The 13306-nt window shown below is 44.0% G+C and overlaps 1 protein-coding gene across 5 annotated transcripts in view; it reads left to right on the top strand.

The window, feature by feature from the left end:
* The window catches only part of CTNNA2 (catenin alpha 2), a 542805-nt gene that overhangs the window by 392402 nt on the left and 137097 nt on the right, over positions 1-13306 (top strand). For all 5 annotated transcript variants that reach the window (XM_083756416.1, XM_083756414.1, XM_083756415.1 and 2 more), the window contains one exon: positions 2746-2826. In XM_083756416.1, coding sequence (XP_083612542.1) covers positions 2746-2826 — 81 coding nt within the window. The remainder of the gene's footprint in view (positions 1-2745; positions 2827-13306) is intronic.

The raw sequence follows: 13306 nt of genomic DNA, 5'->3' as shown, positions 1-13306 counted from the left end.
TAAACAACTATCTGACTTTTAGAAGATAGAAGAGAAGTTTTTAATGATTCAAGTTTTACTGTGTTTGATATTTTAATTTGTTGTGAGCAGGGCTATTTTCATGAAAAAAGGGGTTCTGGAACTCTCCATCCTCTCCTCCTCCCTGCTGTGAGGCTCGGAATGGCGCCCACCTAAAAGGTGCTGGAACTGTGTTCCAGTGTGTTCTTGCTGAAAAAAAGCTCTGGTTGTGAGCCATCCAGAATGGCTGGGGCAGCCCAAGCAGATGGGCAGAATAATAATAATAATAATAATAATAATAATAATAATAATAATAATAGTAGTAGTAGTAGTAGTAGTAGTAGTAGTAGATTGGATTATACTAGCAGTATATGTGAGCACATGGTAATTCTGAAGAGAGGGGAGGTGTTGTAGCTCAGTTTTCTACTGCGAATGCAGAAGTTACTCAGTTCAGTCCCTGGCATCTCCGGAAGAGGACTGGGGAAAGGCCCCTGTCTGAAACCCTAAAAAGCCATTGATGCAGCAATAGTCTTCATATATTCACATGCTCTTCTGTTGTGTGAAGTGTTGCACAATACCAGCTGCTATAATGTATCCATTGTTTTATTTTCAAACACTTCTGCAAGTATATGTGTTGTTAATGAGGTCTGGGTGTTGGAGTTGTCTGCAACAGTTTGCTCAGATCTTCTGATGTCGCCATGTGCTCATTGCACAAAGTCAGACTTTGTCTCTTTCAATTTCCAAGTGCTGCCAGCCACTCATGGCTGTTTCCTGCACTATTAGAAAATACAGGTAACTGATTCATTTTTTGTGGAGTTCATAGTAACCTCTGACTATTCTAGTTTTCAGAGAATAGAAGGCAGCAATAAGATTCAAACTGTGCTGTTCTTGGTTGTTGTTGTTGTTTTAAAAAAATGTGATAAGAGATTAACTAATCTTTAAAGAGACAACCTTCTTCTAAAAAGCAAGATAGTACATACCCTGAAGTCATTTAAAGCTTTCCCTCCCTTAGACCTTTAAAACTATCCTCTTTGCTGTTTTTTTTTATTTGACCGTGAACTATAAATTACAGTTTCCACCCTCCCAACTTCCTTAAAAAAAACAAAAAAACAAACTTGAATTGAGGATCTTTTTGTGTTGATACTTCCTCCAAGGGGGGGAAATGTTTTAAGTGGAAGTTGCCTTTATCCTGCACCTAATGTCTGCCAATGCGAGCCTTGTTACCGTCGTAAGGAACATTTTCCTTCTGTCCTCAAGCTGTTTTGCTGCTTATTATCATGTTTTAACATCCCTGCTGCCTGGCAGGATGGAGATTAGAAGCTCTTAATATTCGTTTTATAGTGAGGAGTATTGCCAGATTTTTTTTTCCTAGAGCAAAGGCTACAGTACAGGGATATAATGCATTAGCACAAAACTTCGGTGCGATCTACTGAGTCACCTTAATCTCCCCTCTTCATCCTTTTATGATTTGTTTTAAAGTAATCTGCTGCACTCAGCAGTTATCCCCTTAATATTGGAGTTGAAAAACTTAATATAGGAAATAACTCCCAATTGGCGATGAGACAGAAGCAAGCAGTATAAAGAGGGAGGGCACAATCCTACAGGCCAGGATGTTTTCCCAGGAAGCAAAATGGGGGCTATGCAAGGCACAGCAAGAAGACATCCAAGCAGACTTATCAGCCAGGTAGCTGGAGGTTGGTTGGATGGAGGGTGGGAAGGTCTGAGATCGGGTGATGTGCTATCTGCTGTAGGTGATAACAGAAAAATGGGGGATTTGATTAGGTCACCCATGTAGAGTGCAAGAGAGAGAGAGAGAGAGAGAGAGAGAGAGAGAGAGAGAGAAGAATGGAGGTGAAATGAAGGAGCTGAAAAGGGAAAGGGTGTTATATGTGTACAAATGATCTCATGTGTAGGAGAAGAACCAGCTGACAGTGGCATCATGAGCATCTACAGAATGAAGGATCTGGCAAGAAAGTATGGCCAGAGTTTGATCAAATGTCGGGGAGGATGCATTGGAGATCTTTGGGTTTTGCAGTTGGAAGGTCACTCTTGATTTTATCAAGGGCTGTCCCAAAGGAGTGCAGGAAGCTAAGATAGGTGTTGGAATAAAGTCCCCCAACAGATCACACCTCTATAGTCCCAAACTTGTTTTGCTGCTAAATACATGGCATTTGTTCATAGAATCATAGAGTTGGAAGAGACCACAAGGGCCATCGAGTCCAACCCCCTGCCAAGCAGGAAACACCATCATATATCTGGTACTAATGAGAACAACTCAAATAGCTGAACACTGCCATTTCTGGACTGTGTTTCCTACAATCTAGGACACCACATTCATTTTGATGCATTTGTGTGCTCCTGGGTAGACAGATTTCCACTTTGGTGGGGGGCAGAGATGGCTCCTAGCTGTGATGGCTATGTTCTCCCACCAGCCATCAAAGTAGTCTTAATACGTGTAGCTGGGAAATGCAGTTGGGGAGAGTCCTTGTTCACTTGAATGCTGCTTGCAAACTTCCAATGGGCATCTTGCTGACCACTATGGGAGCAGGAGGCTATACTAGATGGATCTTTAGCCAGATCCAGGTGGGCTCCCACATGTGATCAAATATTTTTTGTGTATACTGGAGTGGCTGCAGCTGGAAGGGAGTGATGTTGTACATATTTTATGCAAGCTGAAGTTCCTAATGTCTTTTTTTCCATTGTGTTTTACCTAATTAATTTTTTAATTGTACTTTATCTTTTGAACAGACTGGAAGGAAGGAGAAAGGGGACCCACTTAACATAGCAATTGACAAGATGACCAAGAAAACAAGAGATCTACGAAGACAGGTACTTCTTGTTCACTGAGCTTTTTTATTATTTAATTTAAAGAAAGCTTCCATGCTGGATAGCCAGCTGCTGAGCCAATAATAGACCTAGAGAGATGTGTCCTATTTTGGCAAGCATCTTCTCGCACATCTCAGTGTGGACTCTTTGCTTCTGAAACTGCAGGCTTCCAAAGTAGGTGCTAAGGAGTCTGGCAGAAGCATGGATTTGCAAAGGTCTCTTGCCTGTTATCTGATTCCCGCCCCCCATTTATTTTTATTTTTAAAATATTACTATTGTCCCCTTCGGCTTATCAATTTTTGATGCAGATCACAAAGCCATGCAAGCAGCCAACAACAATAAAATAAAATTAGCAATGGTGATATGAACCTGAAAAAGTAAAAATGCTGTTTAGAGCAGAGACATTGCGGTCATCCTTGGGTGAAATTACTTTTCTCAGGGGCTAGCAGAGTCTTTTGCCTGGGTGCCAGAGAGGGAACGAAGAGACCTCATTCCCTTCCTTATGGTGGTTTAGCTCTGCCAGCCAGGTAAGCAAAGATTAAGGAAAGTAAGTTTGCTTGTTTTTAGAATGGAAAGGTTTGGGTAGCCCCATTGAGAGGATCAGGGCCTTGGGCTCAGAGAGGTAAAGTTAGCTCAAATTTGCATTGATCCAAATTTCATTCTTTCTTTCCTTTTTTAAAAAAATTAACATCTCTGTTCCAAAGCAGTCTCATGTGAACTAGAGAAGGGAGGATCACCCTTTTAACAGAGTAACAGCATCAGATTAGCTGGAATGTTAACAGATCTAAACTTTAGGGAACCTAGAGCTAGGCTGGATATATTCCGGGCCATCCTCCCCCTCCCCCTATTAATTTTATTTTTAAAATGTATATCCTGTAACATTGCCATTTCAAAAGACCGGGGGTAGCAGCTGAAGTTGAACACAAGTGATAGGAACCAGCAGATCAGCCCATTGCTTGAAAAACCCTCATGCATCATGGCTTCTTGCCTGCTCCTTTTAGTTCAGGAGGGGGAACCCTCGGATCTAGGGGCCAAATACTGCCCCCAAGACTTTCTATTGGACCCTCAAGACTTTTCCCACAACATATTCTCTCCCCAGATACCCCTCCTGCTTCTCAGGCCATATCCACCATTGGCCCTGGTTCAAACCCTCCTTGAGTGGTTTTGCCTGGCTAGAATGTGGCCTCAAATTCTAATAATGCCCTTTGCCTGCCCGGTTAAAGGATAAAAAGGTGTGTGTCAATTTATGTAGAAACTAGTTTACTATACAAAGGCCAAATTTGCATTTGTTGCTCTGACCCCTTTTCCCTCTGACCCCACCCATCACTGTCATGTGGCCCTTGGAAGATTTCCCAGAATGGAATGTGGCCCTCGCGGTGAAAAGGGGACTCATCTCTGCTTTAGCTAATACTACCCATTTTGCTCTTGTAGAGAGTTTCATAGCTGAGCCAACAGCAGGTATGAAATTATATTCCAACGACATAAATGCAGGGAAGCTAGTAACAGTGTTGCTGCCAGGTGCTGTTTTTCAGTATTAAGGCACCCGGCTTGATTTGGCAGAGCTGCTTGCGGCCCAAATGTGTGATCTTGCTAGGAGATGTGATGGTGATTGGTTTGAGGTGCCGGATTAGCTCAAAAAGCTTCTGCATTCAAGATCCCTGGCAAAGTTTATCTGCAATTTGTCATGAAGCTATCTAATACTCTTTCCAGTTTGAGAGGAGTAAACACTGGGCTGTTCTCACTTAACATTCTTCCTTGGTTATGCTAAACATATACACCTCCATGCATCCCTTTCAAACATCACTCAACCAGAAAAGCAAGGAACAAAACCCGGCTGCGAACAAAGTGCTTAGGAGTGAGCAGTCATGTCAGAGGCAGCAGCACACAGCTCTGGCTGCCTCTCCTTCTGCTGCATGGAAAAGATGGGGAGTTTGAAGTCTGAACGGAAGTTGTGCCAACTGGCAGGACTCTTTGCTCTTCTCCTGCAGAGAAGCTTGTCAGACAGAACAAAACAAGCCTCTTTCATTGCAGGCTAGGGCAGACAGACACATTCACAGCAGCAGGGTGATTCCCTCCTGCCGGTTATTTTGGGTTCTTTAATGTTTTATATCTTCTGGGGGAGAGGGGGAGTAGAAACAAAAGGAAATCACTAAGTTGATAATTTCTTAATGCTACAAGTTGTCCTACAACAGCAGAGAGCACATGGTTCCTCATAGACTCTACTTCTGCAGTGGTGTTGCATTGAGTGAGGAGGGCAGACTGAGGGAGACCACAAGCCTGCCAAGGCCCAGCATTGTTTCGTATACATCTCACTGCCTTCTGATTGCCTGACTGTCACTACCCCAGCATCCCATGTGTTCCAACTTTCCCCTCCAGCCATTGCAACCTCACCCCGTTTTGGATGGTTTCTGAGCTGACTGGGCAACTGGTCCTCTTTTTCTCTAGCTTTTTAGGCTTTATTCCCATTTGTTGTCTTAGCTGGGCAAAGTACCTTCAGAGAGCCTGATCTCCAGCGTCATAAAGGACAATGAGGTCAGCTGCCCTTCATCTAGAGAAGGCACTGCTACCATCCTTGTGTTCCACCTCCGCTTCTGTCACGTTGCAGCAATCACGAGTTGCTGCAGTCAAAGGCTGCTTAAGTAAGGGTGGATATGTTGTTTTCAGTCTGGGGGCCACATTCCCTTCTAAGCAACCTTCCGGGGTCCACATGCAGGTGGTGGGTTGGGCTAGAGGGGAAAGGAAACAAAGCAATAAATATGAATTTTGCTTTTGTACAGTAGACTAGCTTCTACTCACATTCCATCCAGGCTAGCAAGAGTCATTATAAGAATCCAAGGGACCGTTCCAGGCAATAAAATGCACTCAATGAAGGGTGTGGCCTCAGGATAGGGGGTCTGGGGGACTCAAAGGCCATATAGAGAGGCCTGGGGCCCACATACTGCCACCCCTGTATTGAAGCAAGCAGGGTCTCTTTAAGGGTTACCTGAAGGAAGTCAAACCCCCATTTTAGGCTGGCTGTTGAAGGAACATTCAAGTACCACTAGGAGCTCCCCATGATACTATTTTCCCACTCTGTTTATTGGAGATCTGACCCTGCTTTTTTAAAACACATACATAGGAATAAGGGGGGATATTGGGCAGTGGAGCTCACATATCTATTAAGCACAGTTTGCTGTGGCGATCCTATCATTGTCAATAAACAGTGGTTGGATTTTCCAACTAACAGTAATTCACATTCTATCCACTGAGTACTGCCTCTGTGCTCAGTCCCTGGAGTTAGCTCAGTTGGTTAGAGCGTAGTGCTGATAATGCCAAGGTTGCGGGTTCAGTCCCCATACAGGCTACCTGCAGAGTCCTGCATTGTAGGGGGTTAGATCACCACCAGGGTCTCTTCCAAATCTACAATTCTATGTTGCTGAGGTTTTTTTTGGGGGGGGGGCAGGATCATGCAATCAATCAGGATTGACCAAGAACGTCCAGCAATCAATCGTGCTGCCACCACGCTCCTTGGCAGCAAATTCCACTGTCGAACAGCTCTTACTGTAAGGAAGTTCTTCCTAATGTTTAGGTGGAATCTTCTTTCTTGTAGTTTGGATCCATTGCTCCGTGTCCGCTTCTCTGGAGCAGCAGAAAACAACCTTTCTCCCTCCTCTATGTGACATCCTTTTATATTAGGGAGAGTCCAAACTGCACCCACCTGCCCACCTGTAACTTCAGGTGTAGGGCACATAAATATGTGGCTGGGATCAGCTGCAAGCAGACTTCAAAGGGTCCATGTCCATCAGCTGATCGGCATCAAAAGTGAACTCATTGGAAGAACCACTGTCAGTGCCAGTCACCTGAGTGGGGACCCCCTTTGAAGTCAAACAGGTCATTGACACTGACAGTGGACTTTCTTCTCAGTGGCTATGAACTGAAGAGTGCTGAGATAAGTTCCCCTGGACATGATGCAACACCTGATTTGCGCTGATGGCACAGGAACACAGTGCAGGACAACTGAGAGGAAGCCCCTTGTGGTTGACAGATGGAGGGCCCAATCCACTTGCCTGTGGGGTTGGGGGATGTAAGGTTCCAGCCAGAACCAGTTCCCTACCCCCTTCTATAAGCAAATGATCATCTGAGACTCTACCTACATCAAGCATTTAGAGCTAACATTTTGATACAATGGGAGGCATTGGGTGGCACCCCAGTCATTGTGCAGCTGCAAAATCATGCTTATTGGATTTATCTCTACATAACAAAGATTTGTTATTGGAGTCAACAAGGTCTCTGTCCTTGAAATCTGGTTTTATGGAAGCAGTAACAGCAAGCTATTTTTCCATCTGCCAATCTCCCCAGTGACCTTTAAGAAATTAATTATTTGTTATCCTGTTCCTCACAAAGAGATATTATTAAACAAGCAGCAAATTGCCATCAGAAAGATGGGATCTCTGTTCTGTTTAGCAGCTTCAGTGCCGAAGTCAAGGATCAGAAACACATACAGTAATGAGGACTTGGGGCTGTATTGTCAATATCTGTTTTTTTCATCAGACAGTGTAAACACATATGGCAGCAAATGCCTCTTCTTCCTGGGTAGCATTGCCTGAAAAGAATAGGGACATTTGTTCATAATCTTTCGGAAAATACCCTCTGATAATTCTATCACAAAGTACTGTACCCAAATTTTAACTTTTTCTAGAACCTGAGAGCATGGTGACAAATGCAGCCCTCTAGGCTTCTCTCAGTGGCCCCAGGTACTCTCCCAAGCCATATCCCCACTCCAGCAATACCTCTTCTCCTCTTATCATCCTTTGTCAAGTGATTTCGCCTGGCAGGAATGTGTCCTTGAGCACTGATACTGCCACTGGCTGGTCTGGGTGGAGGGCATGTGCATGTGTGCAAGCAATAAGTCAAAAGTACTTTACTGTTCAAAGACAATTTTACAATGGTTGCATTTGCTCCTGTCCACCCCTGACCTGTGGCTTTCAGAAGGGAATGTGGCCATTGACCTGAACAGGGTTTCCCCTCCCCTGATCTATTGCCTGCTTCAAACATGAGACTTAAAGATGCTCTACAGGGTAAGGTTGTAGCAGCTGTTGGTTCTTTCAGGTACTAACTAAAAGACTGCTCCTTAGGCTATTTTCTGCACCAATGATGGAACCGTTACAATGCTAGAAGGGTAGGAAGGACCTGCTACCTTCTTTCTCTCTGATGCTGCATTCATGAAGGATCTGTGTGGTGATGGAGAAGGAGCAGCAATGTAGAGAGAGGCTCTCCAGCTGACTTTGGTTCCTGCCAGATTCAACAATACTTCCATTTGGAGACACTTGTAGGACACCTATGCAATCTGGGCCCTTTGACGTACATTAATGCAAAACCTGATATCAAAGTATCTAGTGCAAATGTGGGCTGTCTATTTAATTTTCCCTATTCCCACCTAAAAATAATTTGAAATTATAGAGTTGGAAGGGACCCCAAGGGTCATCTAGTCCAATCCCTTGCTCTGCAGGAATGTTTTCACCTGGGATATGCACTGTTCTTCAGATAATGATACAGCTTAATAAGAGAACATTCCACTGGCAGAAACTGCTCTTTGCCATTCAGAATGTCTCTACTTAAGAGAATACACCTTCCATGGAAAAAGGCAGTAGTGTGACTCTTTCCACATTCTGTGTACAATATGTCTGGCACTGGTGAGACAATGTTGTTATTTTCTCCCCCTTCCCACTGTGCTGGCATCCTGGTTGAGTTCATTATTCAGTCTATTTCATTTCCCTGGTGTGTTTTTGTTAAGACCCTGACCCAATTTCAGCCTCATTAGAAGCATGCTTTGGGGTTGTGTACACATACACACACACTAAAAAAATATACAAAACTGAATTTTAAATTTAGATTGGGCTGAGCTTATTCCAAGGGATGATTTGTTTTGTGGATGGGGATGTTGAGTTATTGCGATATTGAGTTGCACTTATCTTGCACATGAACACATTAGCCATTGTGGCCATCTCTTCCTAAGGCTGCATGGCGTGCCAAGAGATGAGAGATCTGTTGTCCTCCAAGAAAATATGCTGCGTATGATTGGTCATGTAACTTCAGCTCAGTGTTCTGGCACTTTTGAGAGTGAAGCTGCATGGAATCAATATCCAGCACAGCTTTGAGCCCCAAAGCACGGATGGAAATTGTACCAGTCTTTGCTCATCTCTGAAATCCCTCCATGCCAAGTCTTAAAAGTCCAAGAGGTAGGACTTGGTGAACATTTTCATGACTGCAGGAAGGGGCCCCTTTTAAAATACTTTCCCACAGTGTCCTGGAAATGATATTACAATGTTCATGTGAGGCAGAGAATGTACAGCAAAATATGGAATTAATTTAAAATATTCTAAAAACAAACACATACCCTCTCAGTTAATAGTTGCAAGGTTGCCAGGAGCAGCACCTTCCAGCCATCAAATGTCTGGACAAGTTTCAAAGCCCTTCTGAATATTTATAATGAGGGAGATGGATGAAATTCACCAGGAAAAGATTTCCACACATGAGGAGCTGCCACCGAGAAGGCCCTGTTGCAGGTCTGTGATCTGGGCAGGGGCAGTTGTTTCAAACATGCCTCTTCCTTCTTTATTGAAGCAGCAGCAATGGCAGGAGCAGATTCCACAAATCATTGCATCATAGATGTGTAGGTTAGCAGAGTCCCAATGTCTTCCCCTGAGTTTGTGGAAGTCCCACAGTTTCTCAGCACTGGTTGTGTTATATTTTGTAGCTGGGGAAATGTGACTACCCCTTCCTCTTCAGTTAGCGTATTTTAATGGACAGGTGGAATATAGTTTTGCAGTTGACATTAGTGCTATTTATTGGACATTATCTGTGACATCATGTAATGAGTGGTAATGAATTCATACAACACTAAGTTTAGGGGCTGTCTATATTTAAGGTTTAAACTTTACCTGGTCATTGCAGGAACTTTTATTTGTATATGTTGCTTTGGAGTTGTTGTTGTTTAATTGTTGTTGCCACTGTGCTCCCCTCCTGTGCAAAGCCAGCACTAGAGTGGGTGTTCAGCCCCCATTATTTTAAAATTAATATTGCAAACAACCATTTGGCTACTGCCGCACAACAAGTCTGCCTACATAGATTACATTGGGGGGTAGGGGGTAGGGAGGTGGATATTTGACTACCAGATCCAGATGGAGCTTGAGACCATTACGCGCATAAAACAAACTATAAAACATGGCTGATTCTCGCTGTGTGGAGGGGCTCCAGATTTCAGCACCATGGAGAATGGTGGTTTGGTTGGTTCCTTGCTTTCCCTTCAAATTACTCATTCTGCTACCCCCCTCGCCCAACCGAATGTCTTTCCTGAGATGTTTATCACTGTGACATGGTGTGTGTGTGTGTTTTATGGCACTCTAAATCACTTCAGAGCAAATAGAGAGTGTGTTAATGTTGCTGATTTATTTTGCCAGGTCTGCCGTAATTTCCTTGCTACCTAATTATAGGGTTCAGATTCATTTACTCTACACATAATGTTTACTGAAGCCATATGTTCCCATGTTATGGAAGACTACATGCCACTTCCTTGAGCATTAACCATGGATGGCTTTCACAAAGGGTTGTTAGTTAGTTTGTTTGTCCACCACAGGCCATGTCTCTTGTTCCTATGTACACCTTGAGACAGCACTCTGGGTCTCCCCATCAAAGCAAGCTCGCAAATGCCTCTGCTCACAAGTTCTGCTCATGAGCTCCCAGAGGCTGGAATCAGCTGAATAGAACTGCTGCTGGCTGCTAACTCCTCCTGCAACCCACTTCTTTACTCAGCCATATATTTGTATGACAGTAGTGCTGCTGTTGTGGCCCACCTTACATCAGGCCATGGCCCAGAAGCAAGTACCAACACACCAGTTGAAGATCATTGGCTTAGACCACTCAGAGCACTGTGGGATCCATTGCTAGAAGCAGCCAGAATCATGTTTGTGGAGGATGAGCTTGGCCAAGATGGAACCTTGTCTGGGTTGTTCTACCTCCTTGCTACTGCTAATCCTGCCCAATCACTAACCCTCATCCTCTGGGCTTCTTCTGCCAGAAGGAGAAAGCAAGGCAAACAGAAGCCTCTGCTCCCTCTTCTTACCCTCTGCCATCAGCAGCACCAAGGAGGAGGAGGAGGAGGAGGGAGGCCACGGGGCTCTGGGAGCCAGCAGTTTATCCTGACTAGGAAGCAGGCGTGTCAAATGCCCGACAATGCCATGCTAATGGCAGCAGGATGAAAGATCCATTGTTTGAAGTGAAAACTGACCCCCCACAATAAAATAAACGGGTAAATTTAGTGCTCCCTGAAAGAGACACTTTCTCCTTCAAAAGCTGAAATTTCAGATTAGCAAAGCCCAAGTCATTTGTTTGGAGATTCCAAGGGTCTCTTGCATGTGTGCCACTGCATGATTCTAGATTCAGGTAGCCGTGTTGGTCTGACGCAGTCAAAATAAATAAATAAATTTTAAAAATTGTCCAGTAGCACTTTAGAGACCAACTAAGTTTGGCCTGGATATAAGCTTCCGTGTGCATGCACACTTCTTCAGATACTACATGGGCATTCTACAGTAAATGGGTAGTGTCCACATGGGGATCTAGGGCCAAAATCATGCCTGCTAGCCCTGTCCATTCCTAAGGTCCATCCGTACAGGAGCTTTTGTGAATATCCCTAGCATGCGAGCTATATCCATGGACATCCACAGAAAAGTTTGGTAAAGGTTCACCCCTCCCTCCCACCAGATGATTATATTTTTCTTCTGGTTCTCAGAATTTTGTTTCCTTTTAATGAAACTTCCTGACATTGATAAAATGTACAAACACTATTTTTTCTCAATTTTGGGGCAGTGGGTGTGTAGAAATTAATTTGCCCCCTCTTTCAGTGTATTCTCCCCCCACCAGAAATATTCCAGTGGGTGTACCTCCTTGCCATTGTCACCACCGCTCATTCTTCTGAGTCTAATCTGCCTACAAGGGGAAAAGCGAGATGAGAAGGTTCTGTGGCTCCCTCATCTTTAGAACATTTGTTGTGGCTGCCAGTGTCTGTGTCCTGCAAAAACTGAGGGCACCAAGCCTATGCCTGTTGGGCTGCACATCCATAGGCAGGGATTTAGAATGTGTAAAGGTTGGGTGGTGTCGGGGAGTAGGGCCAACAAATATGATGAGGATGATTTCATTATTTATATGCCATCTGACTTGGTTCCCCTCGCCACCCAACAAAATATTTTAAACACGGTAGAACATCAGCCATTCAAAACTTCTTTGAACAGGGCTGCCTTCAGATGTCTTATAAAAGTCAGATGGTTGTTTATTTCCTTCTCATCTGATGGGAAGGCATTCCACATGGGGGGCACCACTATTGAGAAGGCCCTCTACCTGGTTCCCTGTAACCTCACATCTCGCAAGGAGTGAACCACCAGAAGACCCTCGGAGGAGGACCTCAGTCCACCTCAACACACACAATTGTCCATTCTATCAGTATAGGGAAGGTTCAAGTGCTCTGCCACTGAAGCTATTTCCTCTCCCCAAATACATCAGTCAGTTCTCATAATGAGAAACGTTCGTTCCCATGGAATAAAAAAGTGAGACTGTGAAAGTGGAAATTTCCCGCTTGTCTCCTAGGGGCTGGCAAATGTTTTTTGGAACCTTTTGATGTACGGTGCTCCCTTAACCTTCCCAGTGCTTACCACAGTCAATACCTTGATTAACGCTAATGCTTAGCTTGGCTAACTGCAGGCGCCGACCGCCATTTGGAGCAATTAGTAAATATTTAATAAATTCCCTTAGTTTCAATATCTTTTTATGGGGCTGCATCAGCCATAAAGCACACCCAGAGCTGTTTGGTGCTGGATCCCTGGCCGTGTTGCATCATTTTGTGGTGACAGTTATAGCAGTACTCAGCTTGTGGACTCTGCTGAACAGTGGTGGCTGGGGCAGGGGGTGGTTTCAAGAATGAAATCTGTGTGTGCCACTTAAACATGGAAAGTTCTGCAACCCCAGTTCTTTGTGCCAATATGCCCAGCTACTCTCCTTAAAATAATTTGTTATAGATTAGTCATTTTTGAAGAAGAGTACATGTTTGGAAAACAGCTGCCTGTGTAGCAAGAGGAACAAGCACAAAAATGAAGTTCCAACCAAGAAGCCCTACTTGTGTAGAAACCCTAAATCATTCCAGGTAGGATTCAGGCAGCTAGATTATCTGCCCACCCCTCCATTGTGAGTTAATTTGTCGGTCACAAAAACCATGAAATTCCAAATTCCGAAACAATTGGAATTAGGTTATCTGAAGGAGTCTATCAGTAATGGACATTGCAACCAATGCTGCCGGCATTTAACCAGTGCTGGATTTACGTATAAGCTAAACAAGCTATAGCTTAGGGTCCCAAGTTTGCCCGCCAAAAAATGTAAAGGGGGAAAATATGGGATGTACATTTCCAAAATATAATATAAAAAACAAATAAAATAAAACCTACATACAGCAACAGTG

This window comes from Podarcis gaigeae (genome assembly GCF_964106915.1).
Source record: "Podarcis gaigeae genome assembly, chromosome: 9".
In the NCBI taxonomy this organism is placed as follows: Eukaryota; Metazoa; Chordata; class Lepidosauria; order Squamata; family Lacertidae; genus Podarcis; species Podarcis gaigeae.
This window is presented reverse-complemented; position numbering and strand designations above follow the sequence as displayed.